Below are 21,555 nucleotides of genomic sequence, written 5' to 3' on the forward strand. Positions count from 1 at the left end.
CGAGTGAATTCCACATCATCTTTCCTGCCCTGAGAGACTGCTACAACAGATGAAGTTTGGAGCTACGGACTGAATGAACTCAACACACATTTTAGAGGGATGACTCATGAACTAAGGGAATAGTATATATATACGTAAGGTTTGAACATGACGTGCATGGTATGGAATAAGGGGTGGATACTGTCCTGGTTTTAGCTGGGACCAGGATTAGCTCTTTTTTCTAGCAGCTAGAAGAGCTCCGTGTTTTGGTTTTACTCAGAGACTCACTCTGAGAAGAACGCTGATAGTGCACTGATGTTTATAGATGGCACTGAGGTCTCAAGGACTTTTCAGTCTGCCGGGTTCTTGCCAGTGTGCAGGAGCACAACAGGATAAGGGGGAGCATAGCTGGGACAAGGGGTCCACGACTCTCCTTACGATTTGTACCTGAACTTAAGATTGAGGGCCAAACTGGCCAATTAGTATTCCATATCATGCAGCGTCATGCCCAGTATAAGAGTCAGGGTCAGCCGGAAAGAAGGGCTTTTGCCCTTCCGGGACTCTCACTTTCGGGTGCTCAGAGTGTTTTCCCTCTCTCTCTCGCTCTCTGTCTCGGGGCCTCCCGTTCGTCCGGGATTGCAGTATCGAGTTTCTATCTGTTTCGGGATTGCAGTTTCGAGACGAGACGGGCCTCGGTCAAGGGGTGGTGAGCAATTACACCGTACATCACTCGTTTGCATATGTTTATCCTTGTACATATCTGTATATACATATATTGGTAGCGGTAGTAGTAAATTGTTCTTATCTCAACCCTCGGGTCTCTTTTCTTTTTCCTCTTTGATTCTCTCCCTCATCCCTGAGGTGTGGGAGGGTGAGAGGGGACTGTGTCGGGTATAGTTGCCGGAGCAGCCTAACCCACCACAGCCAGATTGCAAGATTTTTAGGGCAGCAGCTGTTTTATGGATGTCTGTCTGTCTGTCTGTGATTCAGCAAAATGAGCCTCCAAAGAGTGATCTAAATGTTGTCAGTTATAAATAAGTCATTTATTTATAAACGTACATGAGCTAGAAAAGATCTGTAACAATGACATTCTAAGTAGTGAGATTCAGAGGGGTGTGTTTTTTTTTTTTTTCTTCTGTTCATGTACGAAATTAGGAAAATTGAGCCCTTTGTGGTATCCCAGCTAAGGTGCAATACAATTGTATGCCCTGCTGCTTTTTGGACTTACCTTTGGATTTAGGTCTCTTGAAATTGAGCAACACCTATGCAGGACAGCCACCCCTAAATGCATTCTTAATGAGCTGCTGCTTCGTCCGTGCCTCTGGGTCTCAGGGCAGAGTTAGCTTTACACAGGACAGGCGCAGCCAGATGTGCCCGCGCAAGCAGCTGCCCGCAGGCTCTCCAAGGCCCTGCTCTCACCTTCGCTGCTCCAGAGGAAGCCTTCGCCTGACCCCCCCCGGCCTCCTCGCCGCGACTGCCCTGTTCTCCGCAGCTCCCCGCGGAGGAAAGGCCCGGGCCCAGGCGGCGGCTGCACCGCACCAGAGGTGCGATCGCCCCGTGCCTGTTCAGGCGCCGAGCCACGCAAGCCGCCATGAGGCGCCCGCCCCAGCGGCTCCCCTCCCGCCTCACCCGCAGGGCCTGCCCGGCTGCGCCCTCGGCCCGAGCCAGCCGCCCTCCCGGCCGGGGGTCCAGCCCGCCCAGTGACGACGGCGACAGCGACAAGCTGCCGCCATGGTGTCCACCGGCGCCGTTTCCGCGGCAGCGCAGAGGCGGGACCCGCCGTCGCCACGTCGGCACCGCCCCCCCGCCGTTGCCACGGCGCTGACTTTGATTGACGTTTCAGGCCGTTCCCTCCAGCGGAAGCACGCCGTCACCTTTGACCCCAGCGCCGCGGCGCCTGCCCCACGGTTGCCCGGCAACAGAGACGCGGAGCCGCCATGGAGGCGGCGTCGCTGTCCGCCGCGCTGGAGCTGGCGGCCGGTGGCGGCGTGGGACTGAGCCCGGAGAAGCGGGCGGTGCTGGGGGCTTCGCTGCTGCTCCTCCAGCGCGACTACCGCTTCGAGCGGGTTTGGTTCTGGGGCTGTATCCAGGGGCTGCGCGGTGCCTACTACATCGCCGAGGGGCTGGGCCCCGACCGCGCCGCGCCCCGCAGCCGCCTCTACAGGTGCGGAGGCCGCGCCGGGCCGCACCACCGCTCTGTGCAGCGGACGGGTGCCTCCCTGGGGAGGTGGGACCGAGGAGGCCTGTGTGGGGCTAGGGGGAGAAGAGAGGGGGCTGAGGAGCCAGGGTGTGTTGCCCAGCTCTCCTGTTGGGGGTCTCGCTGTGCCCTGAGGGGCCTGGCAAGGCTGCATCGAGCGCCGTTCTTCAACGGGCTCGGGCCTGTGTCGTGCTTGTCGCTGGCAGCTCGAACTGCGTGGAGTGGAGCCTTCTGCCACCAGTGACCAAGGAGATGGTTGCGCGGGCTGAGCAGCTGACGGGCCGTTTCCAGGGGGATCCTTCTTTTGAGTATGAGTACACTGAGATAAATGCAGAAGATGCTGAAAGATTGTTTGAAGATGGTAAGGAGGTAAATACAGCAAAACACTTTTGAACTCGCTTCACTACCGTTGTGCCCTAGTGCTGGACAGATGGTGGCTCCTCCTCCTTGTTTGTAATAAGCAGCCCGAGCCTGTGTTCAGGCAGAATACACACAATTTCCTCTTTGCTGTTGTTGTGTAGCAATGGCTTCTTGATTGAACTCTTACTTCAGTTACTCCTGAAGATAGATACAGCTCAGAAATATTCCTTCTCCTTTATGTTTTATTATGCACGATTGGTACAGATCCTCACCACCGTGTCTGAAGCTTTATATAAGAACTGCAGGTCCCATTCTTTGTAACTGAATAGACAAATCGTAAGTAGCTTGATTGAGAGAGGAAAATATGGATGAAGGGAGGGACAGTTCACTCTCTGCTGTGTCTAGACTGTCTGCTCCTAGCCACATTCTTATGAAAAGAATGTTCGATTTGTGGTCTTCCTCTTAGTGCCATTGGGCTTCAAGCTGATGAATCTGTTGTGGTTTCTCTCGTCACTTTGAGTTTATTTTCAGAAATGACAACGAGGAAAGGCCTGCCTTTAAAATTTGCCTGTTTTTCTTTAAAGCCCATGATCAAGGAGGAAGCCCGCCTCGTAGCTACGATAGAACAGATAGACAGAGCAGTTGGTATCATCCCCCGGGGGGCATTTGTGAAGACTCCTCTTGGGTCTGTGCATGAAAACAGAAACTTTGAAGGTAAACTCTCATTGTCTTTATCAGGATCAACTGTGCTTTGATCATAAAGGCTGTAAATTAAGATGACTTTTTCTCTAGCTGATGTTTTGATTTCAGGTTTATTTTTTCCTTGGGTAAGATAAACAGGGAGGAGAGAATCCAATGCCGCTAATGTTCAGGTGCATGATTCAACTCTGGAAGGTGGGAGGGAAGTCAGTAATGGCTCTGAGTCATTAAACCTATAGTTTCATTTGTCTGTGTATAGCTTATGTCAGTGTTTAGCAATTATAGCTGCGGTGAATTCTTCATCTAGATACAGGACGTAACCAAATGGGCGTAGAGAGTTGGTCTCAACTCAGTGCCCATTGCTTACCTGGGGCTGCCGTTAGCATGGTCTGCCATGAGTAGCATCAGGGAGTACAGCCACTCCTTTCTGGCAGGCCTTTGTTCTTCTTTCTTTGGAGTCTACTGGAGAAAAGATTGTGATTCTGTATTATGCTGTGAGGGTTAGAGAAAGAGTATGGCATTTGATAGTATAATGTATGTTAGCCCAGCTTCTGTATTAATGGTCACCGACGGCTGTTTGCAGGTCTGTCTTTGACAGAAGCAAAAAAGTTGAGTTCCTATTTCCATTTCACTGAGCCTGTTAACCTGAAGAATAAAACCCTGCTGGAAAAGGCTGACCTGGACCCATCCACTGACTTTCTAGACTCTCTGGAGCATGATATCCCAAAAGGTAAAGGTAGAAGTATCAAGAGATGCAATGAAAGGAAAGGCAGTCTGAGTAGCCCGGGAAACACCGAGGTTACAAGGTGTGGGTTATTGTGGAGTTCGTATGCTTGGGAGAAGCTCCTGCAAATCTGTAAAGGAACTTGATCCTTTACTCAATATTGTAATTAGTTCCTTTTTTTTTTAAGCAATTATAAATGCTTACAATGGTAAGATGTAAGTGTACCACATCCTCACCACAGGTCTTCTGACCTCTACCTGAGTGCCATATTCCCTCCTGACTTCTGTAAAGCCTGTGACAGCTGGTGTCCCTACCAGGAGAGATAACTCCACCAGATAGAGGGAATTTATGTGGTTTGAAGTATTTCACACCCAGTATTGCCTTCTTTATCTAAATGGGCTCTCATTAACACTAAGCTGGTATCTCTGAAAGGCTGAATTCAAACTTTCCTCTGATAAACTGTGTTAGAAATGCTGTAGCGTGGAATAATCTGTATCCTAGTGGGATTAATCACTATGGAAGTAGAAAGGAAGATGTGCATACTGGAATGTATCTTCAGTTCACATCTCTGTGGTTCTGCTGGACAGCTGTTAAGTATATTTAAAGCTTCTTCCAGGGATTTCTCTGGCAGGATATTTCTCTAAAGAGATGGGAATGACTTGTTATTTGCTTCTAACTGCTTTTTGCTGTTTTGCTGCATTTTTCAGATTGAGCCAACTGTTTCCACATCCTGCTGTCTAGAAAGATTCTTGGGACACAATCAGAACTTAGTTTTGCTATTTTATTCCTGTCCTGAAGTAGCAAGATAGGATAGTAGGTGTCCTGTGCCAGATGGAATTGGCTGGAAGGACAGTGAATTGCCAGTGCTGTAAATAGCTTTTCAGACTTTGTCTCATATCTATCTATCCATCCTAATCTTTCCTTTGGCAGAAAAAGAACTGAGAATGAACCTAGTGAGCTCCTGCCTGAATTCTGAAAATTTTTGACTATTCAGAGCATAAACAGTGCTAAAGCCTAAACCATTGTTCAACTTACTGGGAATGTCCTTGCTGCAGTCATGTTCCAGAGGTGTAGTCTGGAGAGACTGCACATTTTTTACATACACTGGCTCATTGAGTTGGCCCTTTTGACTCAAAAAGGAATATTGCAAAGGGGGTTAGGTCCTAGATACCTCCTAAGAAAATTTTATCTGCGGTTTCCTATGATCAGTTATTGCTACCGTTTGCAATTTTCCCCCTCTTATTTTCTAGGGTTTGTGAGAGGGAGACTTTTTAATTTTGTGAGGCCTGAAACTACAGAGCCGCTGCAGTAGGACATAAATCTGCAAAGCTTTCCATGTTTCCACTAGAAAACAGGCTCCAAGGGTTAAGAGTCTGAAGGATAATTTGCATCACAGAGCTGGTTTTAGCGCCCCATCAGCTGTGATGGAAAATGTCACCTTGGAAAGACTACAGATCTCATGCTGCAGCATTTCTCACCTAGTTCAAGGGGCCAGGCAACTGGCAGGTCATGCTGTCTGTTAGACATGAACATGGCAGTTTTGTGGGAGTCTTTAAATTTGACTTGTAGCTGTATTTTACCCAGAGGCTGATCCAAAGTGGGGCTCAGCTGTGGCACTATCATGTTTGTCTTCTTGTGGCAACCTGAGGTCTGTGTAAGCACGAAGCTTTTCCCCCTTCCTGGGAGGTTGTTGCTGTTAGTGCAGATCTCAGTCTCCTCTAAAAAAGTCACCTCTCAAAGACTACCTGAGCTCAAGTGCAGCTAAGTGCTTCTTAATGGAAGAAGAGAAGATTCATCATGATGCCTGTGCAGCTCTGACTGTATTGTCCTGCTCTCTTTTGGACTGAACCTGGAGATTGATGGAATGAGCTTGTCAGGCGAAGGAAATAAGACAGAAACTGGCTTCAGGATCAGCAAGGCATGTAGCTTCTCTCATTGCACTCTATCACACGCAGATAGAAGCTCTGACATTAAAGAAAGATCAAGCCATTGTCCTTTAACAAGCATTCAGGTTGCCTATAGTACTGGTTGCTTGTGAAAATGTGAGGGGAAAAAAAGAACAGAGGGCAGATCCAGGCTTTCTGCTGATTTCATCAGTATGGCTCTGCCAAAGTCACTCACTCCTGGTTGCAAAGCACTGAAACTCTGATTCTTGGATCACCTTCCTTCAACTCTGCCAGTGCATGTTGGTCCTGACCCAGAGCAGACAGTGCTTTTTCTGTTTCCTGACATGTTCATAGCTCTGGCAAATCCCCTCATTTTGACCTGAAGATTTTCTTGCCTTTCCTGGTTAGATCCTCTCTTGAACAGTTATAGTCAGAGCAGAAGTAGAATTTCCCAAATCCACTGCATCTAGAATTGTGACTGAAGCTAGACTTGTCGCTGCCCTCAACAAACACAAAAAGCAGACTGGGGCTGAGTGACATCTGAGTGATGCTCCCAGCCTGCATTGGCTAGAATTTCCCAAGCATCTTAAAAGACCTAAAGAACAGGACAGAGAGATTAAGGGCTTTTTACTGTCTAAAAGTAACAACTCTGTTGGAATAGTTTTCTTTATTAATTAGAGACTGTGCATCTGTGATGGCTGTCAAGGGGGTAACTGACATAAAGTGTATGGTGTGTCATTATAGGAGAGCAGAGGTGTCTTTCAGAATGGAAAGTTGGAGGCAGAGAGATTTTATATGACAGCTGAGAGGTGGGAAGAAAGGAAGTTAAAACTGGGTTAAATAAAGCTAACAATGGTAAGAGCAGAGAGTTTCATGCAAGATATAAAAACCTGGAGTTTTGTAACAAAACTGCCTGCCACCCTTATCTTTACCAGTGATATGTGTGGTGATTGCAGGTTCCAGATTCTGTCTGTGTGTCTATCTATCAGGTTATCTGTACATGTTAAGAGTTCAGATTATGTTGCTGCTGTTCCCCTAACCGTACTGTGAGTCTGTTTTTTCTTGGTATCTCAGCTCCCAGAGGCAAGTGACTGTGACTTAGCTTTTTTAAAAAAATACATTTTTTTAATGATTGTAGAGAAAAGTGGGAGGATGTGAACCTTGTCTCAAAAGCAAATTCAATTGGTTTATCCCCTTTAAAATCTCCAGCACTCTGAGCCCAACTCATGAATGTGAGTGGCCTGCCTCCTGATTTTTGAACATGGAGGGGTTGCGATACTGATCTTCTGTCACCCCACTGATGTAATGCTTCATTCTGATCCAAATGGCCAGCTGGTCAGAATGTTGCATGCTGGGATCTGTAGGTTTTGCTGGCCATATGTCTGCATTAAAGATAAGCTTGTTTGCCCGAGTCTAAGCAGACAATCTGCTCAACTTTATGCACAATTAGATGTAGCCTTTCAGCTGCTGGCAGACTGCCAGTGCGGTCCTTTCTGCTGCATGGACTTCAGCACCCTGGGCGATAGCATTTCAGGAACTAGAGTTGTGGCAGTTTTACATGTGCTTTGGAATGGCAAAGTAAATAGCAATAATTCCTAGCATGCCTACAGCATTTTCACTTGGTGACCTAATGTTGTGTAGATATGAACTAATAGTCACTTGATAGGCATTGGCATTACAGGGAAAGTGAAAACAGAAGGAGAAGGATGATTTTACTGTGACCATGGTCAGGTAATGCTACGTTGGATAAAGGAAGTGGATGGGAGAAAGCCTAAAGTACTGATGTAAAATGGAAAGCTTGGGAAGAAGCAAAATAGGGGATGGAAAATTCAGTTCTTTGGTGCTTTGAAACTACAGTACAGAAAAGCAGTAACTTGACTCTGAAAGTTTGTTATAGATTACTGACTCAGATCACTTTGATATGGAGATAAGGAACACTGACATGGCACTGTTAAAAAACAATGCAGGAGGAAAGGTGTGTCAGAAGCAAAGGGAAAGAAAAATGTAGATAGGAAAAGATATGAGTGGAAATAGGATGAAAAATGTCATGACTCTCAGGCAAGAAGTAGCTGCTTTTGGCCAAAAGCCTACCAGAGTTCACTGGTGGAGTAAAAGTAGGAATTAGAATTAAGGAAAAAAAAAAAAAAAAGCAATATAAAAGGAAATGCAGGAAGTTGGGAACAATTAATGATTGATATAAATTGGAGTTAATAACAAAGGAAGCCAGGATAACCTGGAGTAATCCATGGCAACTGTAGGGAAGATATTTTCAAGTATATTGAGAGGAAAAGAAAGCATAGTAATGGCACTGGAAATGTTCACTAAATGGTGATGGTAAAAAGCTGATAAGAATGTGGAAGGGCAGAAATGCTCAATCTTTTGGAAAGAATATTGACTGACATCAAATGAAGACAATAAAATACTGTTTCAGCCAGTTTTCAGACTATTTGCTATGGGAGGCTAGAGTTAGCCAACTTTTTCTCTTCGTTAAAATTTGAAAATGGCAGAGCCAGATAAGTTACTCCTGAAATCATTCTCTCGGGAGACTTGTGGCATGCTTGTGATGCTAACCTTTAATAAATCTCAGCATTGCAGAAATATTCCCCTAAACTTATCTTCATTAGTAGTTGTGATTCAGAAATCACTGAATGGGTGTATTTCTGGAAAGGGTCAGAAGGGGCTTCAGCTGGGACTTGTGCCAGTACTGATATTCTTCAACTTATTTGTAAATGATCTAGAAGTAAAGGATTGGTGGAGAAACAAATTCTGACAAGGGCAAGACGGCTACAGAGACTGAGTAAACTGGTCTTATTTAAATAAAGTTCATTTTGGTGTAGCTACCTGCAATATCACGTATCTACGAGCAGGGACGGAAGCCAGACTTGTATTCTGGAAGCTGTGGCTCTGAAAGGAAATCCAGGCACAACCCACTGAACATCAGTTCCCAGTCTGATCCTGAGACTTAAAAGGATAATATGATCTGTAGATGTATAAACAAGGGCGTAGAAAATAGGAACAGGGAGGTGACTTTACTTTTGCATATACTGTTAGTAGAATCAGAACTGGATTACTGCACATTGCAAAACTGGAGAGTTGCAGAAAAGAGCCACAAAATAATTCAAGGGCTGGTGAGAGGCATAAACAGTTCAATCTGTTTATCTTACGGAAAAGAACATGAGAGTGAGTGTATTACACTGTGTAAATACTCCATGGAGTTTAACTATTGGGTACTGAAGATCTCTTTAGTGTAGCAGAGAAAGGCGTAACAGGAATCACCAGCTGAAAATTACAGTCAGAAAAACTAAAATGAAAAACTAGATATACAAATTTTAACAGTGAAATGATTACCAGCTAGCAAGTGCAATGGATGAGCCTGTGTCTCTTGGTATCGTAGCATCATGCTGGATGTCTTCCTGAGAACTGTGTTTTAGCCAAATGCAAATGTAAGTTGCTAGTCCTGGACACGAGTAACTGAGTTCAGCTTAATGGGCAGTGGTATGTAGGAATCCAGAACAGATGATTTCCTGGTGTGCATGGCTATAAACCTGACAACAGCTGTGGACCTTGGGCTTCTTCATTATCAGCGGCAATGGGTTCCTGAGACAGTGATTCTAAGCACAGGACTCTCAGTAGAGCTGGCTTTGCTTTCTGAACTATGATGCATGAGGGCTTAAAAAAGGACTGAGGAGATTCCTGACTTAACCGCTGTCCATTGTGGAGAGTAAACTGGGGAGCTGAGACCTCTCAGATGTAATTGCTGACTCTGTAACACTGGGAGAGATTTTATAGCATCATTCTAAATGGGTATACAGTGGCAGAGTGGATCATAATGAGTCTTATCTACTTGCTGTTTCACGATTCAGCTAGAGAAGGAGGAGGAGAAGCGCCTAGGCAGAAGATCATTTCAGCTCCTTGGCTGTTTTCACTGTGGAGGAAGTGAGAGCCACTCAGTCTGCAGCTCTATTTCTTCACCTGAAAGTGCAGTGTTTCTGGAGCATTCCTTATACAGCATAACAGGCAAGAGGATTTGCAGCTGTTTCCATGGCTGAATACTTTGGGCACTAGCCTTTCTATAAGCTTGCTGAACAGTAGCCTGGGTTAGAACACTAACCTCCTGTCCTCTGAGCTTCATTAGCATGAACTTTATTGGTTTAGCCAGAGCTGGTGCTTAACAGGCCCTTGAAGATGGAGAGGTTGCATTTTTAAGTGGGAGACAGTTTCCTTTGGCCACTCTTAAGGGCCATTATGGTAGCCCCATCTTGGCTGCCCCAAAAGCCCAGATGCTGGAAGGAAGAAGGCCAGGAGACACAAACCTGCTGTATCTCCATGCATTAACAGAGCTAATTAACTCCCTTTCGACCTCTCCTCTAGGCGATTAATCCTGTATCAGCCTCTGTCTCCAGCCGTTTGAGGAGTCTGTGTCTGCAGAGGTATTTACAACCCTTAGCTAGCCAGCAGAGAGCAAGTCGGCCCGTTATCAGGGCTCTAAGACAAATGGCTGCCTATCTCCCCAGTGGCCTTGCAAAATCCAGCAAAGTGCTATGCTGTGCTGGCCACCTACTTTCACCCAGCCTCCCTTCTCTGCTAACATTTCACAGATGTGACCTGAGCCCTCCTCTTTCATTGCTTAACAATAAGCAGCACCTCCCCAGCTCTGTGAAAGCTGAGAGCAAGAGCACTTTACTTCTTAGCCTGCCAAGAGCCACACGGGGACAAGGCTTTTCAAGCTGTCTCACTGAAATCCAAACTAAAAGACCCATAATGAATGAGAGCGCAGTGCTTCGTGTTAGCAAGGATAAAAAGAGGTAGCCAAAATGTAAACCGAAATACCTAGTGTGGCTCACAGCTATCCTCGTTCCTGGTTAGGAGAGGTGATCCTTAGGCTCCTTGAATGTGTGAAGCTGAGCTACAGCATCCCATGGAGTTACCTGACATTTATACAAGTGGTTTTGACAAACAAGTTTTATAACACAGTGGTACTGAAGGAGTAAAACAGATCAGTGTGCATCGGAACAGTCAGCTTTCAGATGTGGGACTTGAACCGAATAGCTGGCTCAGTGGGTTATTAGTTAAAGCATTGGTACCTGAATTTCTGTTAAAACTGAAGTCAGCCATCCCTAGAAATAATTCTAAGATGGCCATAGCTGCTGCCTTCCAGCAGGGCGCACTATGGTGCTAGTATTGTCAGTGCTGAGCACAGAAAAGGAAACTACAGAAAAGTAAAATGAGGAAGAAAATCACCAAGAGCAGCATGAAATTGAAGAGAAGGTATGGCCTGAGTTTCCAGACTGTGTGTGGTATAGTGACCTCCTGAACTGTAGGTGTGGAGAAGAGTCTGTCCCTTCCAAGCTTAGGCAATTTCTGGAATGGTCACTGGATTTTTCAATAGCTTTCTTAGCGATCACAGGCATGCAGTGGACATACACAAATACATAAGCGTGTCTCCTACATCCTTCAACAGTAGAGACACTCTTCATTTTTGCTAGTGATGTATGGACTGGGGAGCCTTTAGAAGAGGCTGTTAAGGCCACTCCTGCAGTGACCCAAGAGAGCTGCCTAGGAGCAATACAAGATGTTGTCCCTCCTACAGCTGGGGCACTGCCTGCTCAGGAGTTCAAGATTGGACTGGACCCTCTCACGTGGCAGCCCAGCAGGAGGACTTCAGATCCAGCTAGTATTATAGCTTTTGACTGGCTGACCATGGTCTGCCTTGATTTCTGGAAAGGAGTCTGTTTTCCTTGGTCTTTGTGTCTATGGGTAATAAAGCAGTGCATTCATTGCTTTTGGGTCCTAGGTCTCTAACACCTTGGGGGTCTTGTTTAGTCAGAGGCATCGGATGAATTTATACTGGAGCAGGGCTGCCCATCAACTGAGAGCTGTGGTGGAGTCCTTTGCCCTCCTGACTGCTGCAGTAAAAGAATCAGGGCAGAAGCAGAGTCTTCATAGAAACCTTCCAGGGATTGTATTTAAAGTTTCACTGGACAGGAAAAGGAGATGAACTTCTTGCTGAACTGATGGGAAATACTGGTAAAGCCTTGTAGGACCAGAAATTGTAGTTTTATCACCACATCAGTCAGCCTTGGCCTAGGGAATGATCCCTAGGGAATGATGAAAAATTATTTGCAGGGAAAAGCCTAGGGCAGTCTGTGTGTCGCTGAAGTCAGAACGTATGGCATCCAATCATTATTAGCCAGCTGGATTGAGTCAACTCAAGGTACCAATCCTGCCTACAAGAGGCAGGCCATTTCCTCCTGGCTGCGGAAGATGCAACAGCGTCCTTGGTGCCGCAGCCCAGGCTGGTGAGCAACAACTGGTGACCCCGACGTGATACATCCGAGACCCTGAGAAGCCCCGACTCCCTCGCCCGAGCCGAGAGCCCGAGCCGAAAGAGCCGGAGCCAGAACCGGAGCCGGGAGCCCGAGCGAGAGTCCTTCGGAGAAGAAGGTAAAGCCGCAAGCCCCAACGTGGTATTTGCGTGAGGGAAGCGTGCTGGAGTTGAATGAATGGGCCAGGTCTCTGCTCACCTTAAAGCCTTTGTGAAAACAAAAAATTGTAAAACAAAAAGGGGGAATTATGGCATCCAATCATTATTAGCCAGCTGGATTGAGTCAACTCAAGGTACCGATCCTGCCTACAAGAGGCAGGCCATTTCCTCCTGGCTGCGGAAGATGCAACAGCGTCCTTGGTGCCACAGCCCAGGCTGGTAAGCAACAAGAACGAGGTCAGTTTTTGCTAGGAGTGATCTGTTTCTGAAGGGCCTCCACGTAAGGAGTGACAGTTCCTGCCTGTGCAGCAGTTGGCATTGGTGCCAGCCCTGTGTATAGCTTTCTTTTGCTATTTGCTGCCCCTTTGGCCATAGAACTTTTGCAGGGAGGAAGTCAACAGGCGTCTTGTTTTACTGTACATATATCGTACAGATTGAGATTTTGCATGCTGAAGGAGCGCGTGGCTGTGTGTGGAGGGAAAAGGACAAGGGACAGTTGATGTGTGGGTATATTTCTACAGCAGTTGTGCTGTGCAGAGATAGCTAGGCTATCCCAGGCACTAGAAGATGCTTAAGCAATCTTCAGTGTTCAGAATTATCTTGAATATCAACACAGCTGCACTGTGCTGTGTGAATATGCTCAGTGTGACATTCTGCTCAGAAACTGGTAAACTCTTCAGGTAATTTGGGCCAGAATTCGTATCTAGTTTAGTATGGAAACATTGACAGTTTATAATCCGTGCCATCTGTTTCTTGTCCTAATCCCTTTTAACTAGTCCTGCTAATTTGACGATGAGGTAAGAAGTACAACTGGGGGACTGACAGGGCTTGTGGTCTTGCCCCTCCTGCCGGAGAGTGACTTGGGTGTGCTCTAAGCATTCGGTGGGTTTTGAATCCCAGCATCGACTGCTTTGTGTTCTCTCAGAATTCAGAGATCAATGTGAGGTTCTTTGCCCCTAATCCAGCCCCTGTTCATCATTATCACCTCCTCAAAATGGCCAGTGCTTTGTTATGAGGAGAGGCAAAATCTTACAAGGTGGCCATAATCTCCTCTCAGAGTCAGATATTCTCCCGTGGGTAAGAAAGTGACAGTGACCGAAAGCTCTAGGGGGAAGCAGGCTAGAACAAAGCTGTCCATTGCATCCTTTCATCAAACTGTTAATCTTTCTTTCAAAGACATCACATTTGTTTGGTGACAAAAGCCCCAAAGAAGCTGAATTGAGCCTGAAATCCTGTAGCAAGATTTAGAGGAAGCGTCTTTCATTCAGAGCAGGGAGGGGCGAGAGACTCCTTCTTTTTCTTCCCACCAACCAATGGGCTCACAGAAGCCCACGAAGGTGACGGATTAATGCAGGGGCTCCCCAGGTAGATGCTACGTGACTCCTGGCACGCTCCAAAAACGTTTCCACAGCGACCAGCTGAACAAGAAATATGGAGTGTGACGAGATCCAGCGTAAACTTGTGCTTTGGAAAGAGGGTGCTTTTCCACTCTGAGAGATTTCTAAATTTACTACAGAAGACCCAAGATACAATGATCTGTATTCTAGTTGTCAGAATCCAAATAGCAGGGATTTTCATCAGTTTTTCCTCTTCCTTTTAAGTTTTCATTGCATACTGTCTTGCTGTTTTCTCTAGTGCACAGCCCCATTCCAAATCTTTGTTCTGGACTTCGCTTTCTGTGCAAAGTCTGCATCTTTTTCATTACAAAAAAAAAAAAAAGTAAAAAGTATTCTAGTTCTATTTTAATTACCAGGTGGATTTAGGACTAAAGGGCAAACTAATTGGGCTATAAGGGAGGCTGTAATTTGATGTGTATTACTTCTGTGCTAGCTTTTTCAGTCTTTCCCATCCTCTGCTGCTCATTTATGTCTGTGTATTGTCCCTTCTTTTGTGTTGGTATTGCTGTCTGTGCAGCCAGATTCCAGCTGGAAAAATAACTTTATTTTTGGCTAGACTGTTTTTCAGCCAGATCGTTTCCCTGACCTGCTTCACTGAGCAGTAAATAAGCACTTTTGTGGTCTCTATGATGGAAGAATGAGGGGAGGAACAAGGGTTTGAGGGCAGAGGCTGCTTCAACTGGATTAAGCAGCACTGTTGTCAGATGTCTAAGTATGGCCTGAATTTCACCCAGTTCACGGAGGCACCTGAATACTGTGCATCTGGGACAACATTGTGTTCCCTGAGTCTTCCTTGTCAGCAGGAACAGGTACTTTGTGGATAAACGGAAGGCCCAGGCCTGTCTTAATCATTTGTGCTGCAGAGGCATCCCCAGTGGGAGAGGATAACGGAGAGAAAAGCCTCTGAAGTAAGATCATTTTACTTTGAGGTTTGGGCATGGTTGCGTTTGTGTGTCAAAGACATGGCAGGCATTAGGACCAAGAAGAGCTGCTTGGCAGCATCTGACTGTTTGTAAGCTGTGCTTTCCCGGCTCTGATGGCTTTTTAAAAAAGTACTGAACCTGCAACCAGTCTGTGTTTTTATTTAATTATTATTAAACAGTTATATAGGGAATTGGAAATATTGACAGCAGTGTTAACATATGGGGTGCAGGTGGTGTGTCAAGCAAATGAAAGAGATTTAGTTTGCAGCCAGTAAGTGGCATGAAGGAGTTTGAGCCCCACATAAGAGTGTTTGGATGTGTTCTTATGGCTGGTAGGCTGCGTGTGAAATGTCCGTGTGGCTAAATTTGTTGAGAGCCAGAGCACAGTGACCTTTCCTTACAGCTGCTTTGCTTTGCAATTTGTCTTTGTTCCCTACAGACAACAAATTAGAAGTAGGAAGCTCTTCCCAGTGTAGGATTTTCTGTTGGAGGGAAATGGAAGTGAAATCCCATGGGTGTAGCGTAGCTCTGTCAGAGCTAAGTGCTTGGGGTCACGCAGCCAAGCAGCGGCTGCTTTGGCAAAGGGAAACGGTTATGTTGCCCCTCTCTGGGTGTTAATATTTGTCCTATAACTCAGTACTTCACTCTCACTCGGGACTGACTGCAGCAAGATATGTTATAACCTGCTCTTGTGGCAGCATATTGTGTTAATGGTAAGTGCAACCATGCTGTAGCTGCTTTTCCCTTGAGACACTTCCTCCTTTGAAGAGGAATTGATAATGTCACTTTTATGACTCTCTGTGAGCTTTTGTGACGTGGAGCCTCTGTATCAGGCTGTCTAGCTCTTAAAGCTGTTTCTTCTCAAGCTTGCACTGAAGTGAGGCATTGCTGAATCACCTCCAAAGCAGCAATGTTATGAGAGGTCATACTGAAAGTGGACCAGTTACAGCAGGAAAGTTCTTCTGCAAACAGCCCTCTTAAAAGGCTTTTGTTTAAAAGCTAATGTCTCACGCACCCTATTGCCTCTGTGAATTACAAGATTCAGCCCATAGCTGAGAGTCATAAGGGATGAGACACCGATTTCTATTGGCGACTGGAAAGGAAGAAGAAGCTGAGAAGGAGGTTGACTTCTGAAATTCAGCCCTGGTGTCCTGGCAGCTGTTGAAGGGCCATAAAAAAGGCAGTGGTTTAACACTGGGTGAGCATCAGGATCTTCAAAGCACTTTCTTGTTTGGGAAAGATGTAAGGAACTCCTCAGAATTCCTGCCTGTGTTTGGAGGGGTGGAGGCTACAGCCTGATCCAAAGAGGGAATAGGAAGCTCCAGATCTTCATCCAGCGGATATTTTTCCCATGCTCTTTCCTCCCACACAGCAGCTCCCTCCCTTCCCTTCTGGAGCAGCAACAGGCAATAGTTTCAGCACAGACAGTGCTTGGCTTCCTTAGATTTGCTGGGTGCAGCTTAAGAATTAACTTGCTCTTTTAAACCTCACCAGAGCACTGTTACTGTGAGAAATCTCTAGCGTGAGAGCAATGACCTCCAGTTCTCTGCACCTCAGCAAGCTTTGAATGCTGAAGTTAACTCTGCTGCCTGATTTTGGGACAGGACAATACAGGCTACAGTTTGAATGTAGATGTGAGTTAAAATCAGTATTTAATGCTAGGAAAGACAACTTTTACTTGCTGTCTCCCAGTGTTTTTCCTCTGATACAAATAATAATAATTTTTACATTTTTTTCCTGACAACTTTTATCTAGGAATCTTGGTGTACCTTCCAGAGTGATGCTCTGAGCTTCTCAGCCTCCTGGTAAGAGACATGTTGTCTGACACAGGGGCAATGATGAGCACAGGGGCTGCCACGGGATATTCTGAGCCAATGTTAGAAAGGATTTGAACCCAGCATCCTGCTTCTGCATTTTTATGGTAATACAGACCTACACCTACCTATGCAAAGATTTCACTCCAAGAAGCATTTGTAATAGCAGGGAAGTTAAAAAAAATATAAAAGCAAAGCATTTAATTTTCATAATTTTCCTCATCCCTTTTTATATTGTATTACTAAATGCATTTCTAAGGCTTTCTCGTGAAGGAGGGAAGAAGGCATATTTGTTTTAAGTGATTATTTCATACTGTTCATCCCTGGAAGTGTTCAAGGCCAGGTTGGATGAGGCTTTGAGCAACTTGATCTAGTGGAAGGTGTCCCTGCCCATGGCAGGGGAGTTGGAAGTAGATGATCTTGAAGGTCCCTTCCAAGCCAAACCATTCTATGATTCATTAGCTACTGATTAAAGTACTTTGAGAGATTTATGACATCATTATTTCAAACTCCTACAAGAAAGGTGGGCCTGAAAAAGCATCTTTTTATTTGAAGATTGTGAGATTTGAGCTGTGATAGAAGAGAATACAATTGTCTTGGATCTTTCAAGGAGAACAACTTTCTCCATGTCTCATGACTTCAAATATTAATTTTGTTTTCTGGACCATTTCCTCAAATGCTGCTAATGTGGTGAGGTATGGAAAAAAAAAAAGTACTGAGATAATGGTCCCTAATTTTTTCCTTTAAAGAAAAGGACCAAGATAAGCAGATAAGTTCCAGAACTTTAATGTGTTCTTAGAAGACAGACACCAGTACTGTGAATGAAATGCAGTTTCTGAATGGGTTTTGTGTGTTGCAAAAGTCTGGAAAAGTATACTGATTAAATCTCTTTTGATAGCTGGCTTAGAAAAATGTCCCCAGTGATCTGGCTAGTAAAAGGTTGAAGGTGGCATTGCTGCTGCTGTTTGGCTCTGCAGAATAAAGATCAGCTCTATGACTAATCATCATTCTGGCTGAAAACAGGATTTGAGTGAAAATGACAGTTACAGGTAGTTTCTTATGACTTTTCCTGTCCTCAACCCATATCGAGTTCAGTTTGGATTGCCCTTCAGTAACCTGCTTGTTTTGTTCAGGTCCTCATTTCACAGGAAGACTTACGCAGCATCAGCAAAACGTTATTGTCCATATTTGCACAGAACTAGATGCAGAGCCAAGGATCAGAGAAGAGCCGTTAATATACAACTTAATATTCCCCAAAGGTCTCACATTTATGAAATGACAAATTTGAGCCCTTTGACAGTTTGCAGCTTGGACAGATGGAAAGGAAATGAAGCAGCTGCCCATGACAGCCTTCAGAGTTCTAGCATAAAAGTGAATGGAGCTGTCTTCAATTACATCTGTCCATTTCTGCCAGGTATGAAGGTGTATGGGAAGCTCCTTTGATCAGCAGTTAACTGCTGATGAATGCTCTGCAGATACTGATAAGCCTGCGTGACACTGCGTAAACGTTCTGTGGAGATCATGGATCCATGTACTGTATTGCCCCAGAACACAGATTGAGAATTTAATCAAGATGAACTCTACCTTCTTTGCAAATTTGTTCAACAAAAAGAAGTCTGAATCCAGACATAGTTCCTGAGAGCATTAAAATCCCTATTTTCCCTCTCACCTTTCCCCCAGGCTTTTAGTTCTTTGTAAATAGTTTGGGGCAGAGGTTTCATCTGTGTATGTGAACATATATATACAAGCTATCACATGTACGAAGGCTGCTGGATGCTTCCAGTATGTTGGGAAGCATTAGCAAACTAGATAATCCCTAAAGGTTTTCACCACCCAGCAAGGCAAGGCACAGTCCCATCCCTGACAGACTTGCTTCTCAGAGGACTGGTCCTAAATCAAAGACAATGAGAGTTCCTCATTCCATTATCTTTTTATCAGAGAAACTCTTCCAAAAGTCTACATTCCCCCCTGCAAACCAATGTGTAAAGATGCAGCAAGAACGACCAGAATTTGGATGAAGGGCTTGCAGATCATTTTTGCAGGTTCAAGCTGCAAGAACCCTGCTCTGAAAGCCGAGTCAGTTGAGTGTTCAAAGGAGAAATGGAAAAAGTTGTCACAATTACATTCAGACCTATTTGTTGTTGCTCAACAGCCCTATGCACAGTCTAGCTACTGCCACTACCAAATGCTGAAAACTTGTAGTGGTAAAGTTCAAGAAACTGTTTGAAAGCTTGTCTTTTGACAGCAGATGGCTGTAGTGCTTCAGCCACTGGATAATCTGTCTTGAAATGTTCTTCATCTGGGTTTCTATGCTATCCAACTAGTGAAGTTTCTTAAGAACATGCAGATTTTGTCGCAGACCCAGTCAGTCAGAATTTGTAATCCCAGTGGCTGAACTGTAATACGTGGTTTTACTCCAGGTATGACAAAAATCCAGTCCAGTTTGTGTCCATATGAGTGGCACTGGAGAGACTCCATGGGGGGAGACTGGGGTTGCCTTGTATGTGAAACCGCTGCTTGTGAAGACACTAGCTCATGTTTTAACTAGGACCTGTGCAAAGAATGTCACAGTGCGAGGAAGGTGAAAAGATGGCACACACCCGTACTGATCCTGCCATATATTAAGTACTGCTTTGCTTTACTGCGATTCTAGTCTCCAGTGGAAACATGGAGCTAAGCGAGTCAGAAGTAAGTTCTCCAGTGCAGAAATCTCCCGAGCCTTTAAAGACTGAGAATGTGTCCTTTGTACTTCTATCCTGCAGCCAGAGTCTGTCATGGAAGGTAGGGGTTCTTGCTGTTCATGTAGTTCCATGTTTGCACATAACTGAAGAGGGTAATTTGAAAGGTAACAGATCAAAGATGACACAGGACTTACGTTGTGCATATTGTGAGAAACCTGTTGGACTTGCTACTGAAGGAGACAGGGTAAACAATGGTGACCAAGAAACTTTTGACAAGTACAGAGATAGAAAGAGAAGAGACAGGTAACAGGAGAGCAGCACAACTTGTGACACATGGTTTTTAAAGGGCTTTGAATTGTGTTCTTTTCTGATTCTGCAGACACCATATACACGTTTATATACTACTGTAGTTTGCTGTGAACTGCGTAAGACACTACGTGTACTGCAAGTGAGTGTGCAAGAGCCCAAAGCTAGGCAAACACCAGTGGCCCAACTAGCTGCTGCCTCTTGGCTGCCAGGTGAGCCAAACAGCCAGCGCTTCCTCGCAGCTGCTGGCAGGCAAAATAGCTTCGGGAGCTGCAGTCAACCCCTGGGCCACCTCCTGTGGCGACCTGTTGTAGGAACTTGCAGTGTTAAAGCCCTTCAGCCCTTTGTCGGATGTGACTAAAATTGGCTAAGAGTCAGAAGTTAGTGGGAGGCGGAGGACTGGCAGCTGACAGCAATCACAGAAGCCCTTCCCCAGGCTAACCGTGACATGAGTAAGCATGAGTCATTGCATAAATTGATGAGCCTAAAATTATCTACAAGGATGAATACTGCCTAACTGGCCCGACACATTATGGGCTTTCTGCTTACTCTGGAATTGGCAGATTTTGGCTTTGAGTGCAGATAGGCTGACTGCTCGACTCTAGGCTAGTAGTAGCCTGACAGCTCCAACTTCCTTTTTTTTTTTTTTTTTTTTTTTTTATTCGGGCCTGCTGCTTTTGCTTTTAGATGGGAGATTCAGCAGAAACCTCTTCCCTACGTTGTGGCCTCTAGGCATTACTGATTTGGTGCTGAAGCTGGTATTTTCTTCTTGTGGCAGCTCCTTGCCCTTTGGCATTGAATCCAAGCTGATGCTCCAGCCCCCTCCCCTCTGGCATTGTTCCCAAGCTGTTGTGTCAGACACAAAACAAATACTCAGTGGCTTAGAGCTCCTTGCATCCAGGAGAAATTGCATTTTCACACTGGCTCTGAACCTCCTCTGCAGAGCCAAAGCAAAATTAATGCGGAAACTGATCTCTTTGCCCCTACCAGACACATCATCTTCAACGGTGGAGCCAAGAAATACTGGACAGAATTAACCTTTTCCGTAAACCTAGCTGAGATAGGAAATACCCTGCTTTTCACTTTCTCTTCTTCCTCTTCCACAGTTGCTTCATCAGGGAAACCAATCTTCCTTGGAGCAGGAAAGTGCCTTCTTCCTCTTCCCACTACAAATGCTACAAGTTTATTTTAAGAATAAATGTCATACTTATGCAGGATTGCTATAGGTAGTCTTGGCTCTCTATAGCTATTAGCTAGACCAAGTAGGTGGTAGAGCTTGTTAGAGTAACTGCTGCCCACTCAGAGGCAGCCAAGAATAGCTGTAGCCTCTCCTAGGGATCAAGTGTACAACTCTGGAGCAACAAGGGTCCCTTCCTGTGACGCATATGACATTTCCATCATAGCCATGGGAATATGCTACTATGTGAAACTAGACACAAACATCTGGAAATGAGGGAAGCCTGTTACGCTGAATTGACAAAAGAAGAAAGGGCATCAAGGTTTCTGGTATCTCCACCTTCCCCCTTTTCAGGTGTCACAAACTCCAGTGCAGCCCTGTGCACTGTTAACTGGTCAGGCAGAACCCACTACAGTCCCTCTCCCAGCTTAGGGACAGCTTGCACCTGGAATGCTGCCTCTTTCTCCTCTGCAGTGACTCAATTGCATGTGTTCTTGCACAGGCTCCTGGACTGTCCAGCTAGAGAAGGGAGGCACTGTGGTGGTGCTGCGGAGCCTGCTGTGGCTGGGACTGACCTTCTACCACGTCCCAATGACCAAGCAATATGGCTACGTCTACTTTGGCACTGGCGAGAAGAACTTAGATCTGCCCTTCATGCTGTGACTCTCCTGTCTGGGACAAGGGCTTGATATTATTTAGATTTTATACTTAGGAGATTTTTGTTTATTGCTTTTTCTAATAAATGTGTGAAACCTCTGCACTTTGAGCAGGCTTCTTTTGTTCCTGGACTCTGGCCCCAATTCTTTTCCTAGGGCTTCACTGTGTGCAATCCTCCCTCAACTCCAGATTGAATTCCCTGTAATGTGTCACCGCAGATCCTTTAGATAACAAATGGCATTTTCTTCCATGACGAGTGAAGCCCTAGGTC

The 21,555-nt window shown here is 45.4% G+C and overlaps 1 protein-coding gene across 2 annotated transcripts; it reads left to right on the forward strand.

Moving 5' to 3' along the window:
- Positions 1-1,916: 1,916 nt before the first annotated feature.
- On the forward strand, positions 1,917-21,290 carry RSPH9 (radial spoke head component 9). 2 transcript variants are annotated; one of them, XM_086628242.1, is made up of 5 exons: positions 1,917-2,143; positions 2,383-2,545; positions 3,121-3,250; positions 3,819-3,965; positions 21,130-21,290. In XM_086628242.1, the coding sequence occupies exons 1-5, from the start codon at positions 1,917-1,919 to the stop codon at positions 21,288-21,290; spliced, it is 828 nt and encodes a 275-aa protein (XP_086484368.1). The 2 variants fall into 2 exon arrangements, with proteins under 2 accessions (XP_086484368.1, XP_086484377.1); XM_086628251.1 differs by having other exon boundaries at positions 3,166-3,250.
- The last annotated feature ends 265 nt before the right edge of the window (positions 21,291-21,555 follow it).

The sequence above is a fragment of the Tauraco erythrolophus genome, chromosome 2, assembly GCF_009769465.1.
Source record: "Tauraco erythrolophus isolate bTauEry1 chromosome 2, bTauEry1.pri, whole genome shotgun sequence".
Taxonomy (NCBI): Eukaryota; Metazoa; Chordata; class Aves; order Musophagiformes; family Musophagidae; genus Tauraco; species Tauraco erythrolophus.

Excerpts from the sequence above, each read along its gene's own strand:
- RSPH9 (XM_086628242.1), top strand. The coding sequence starts at position 1,917 with ATGGAGGCGGCGTCGCTGTCCGCCGCGCTGGAGCTGGCGGCCGGTGGC. Across the intron at positions 2,144-2,382 it reads CCCCGCAGCCGCCTCTACAG|CTCGAACTGCGTGGAGTGGA; the intron begins GTGCGGAGGCCG and ends TGTCGCTGGCAG. Across the intron at positions 3,251-3,818 it reads TGAAAACAGAAACTTTGAAG|GTCTGTCTTTGACAGAAGCA; the intron begins GTAAACTCTCAT and ends GGCTGTTTGCAG.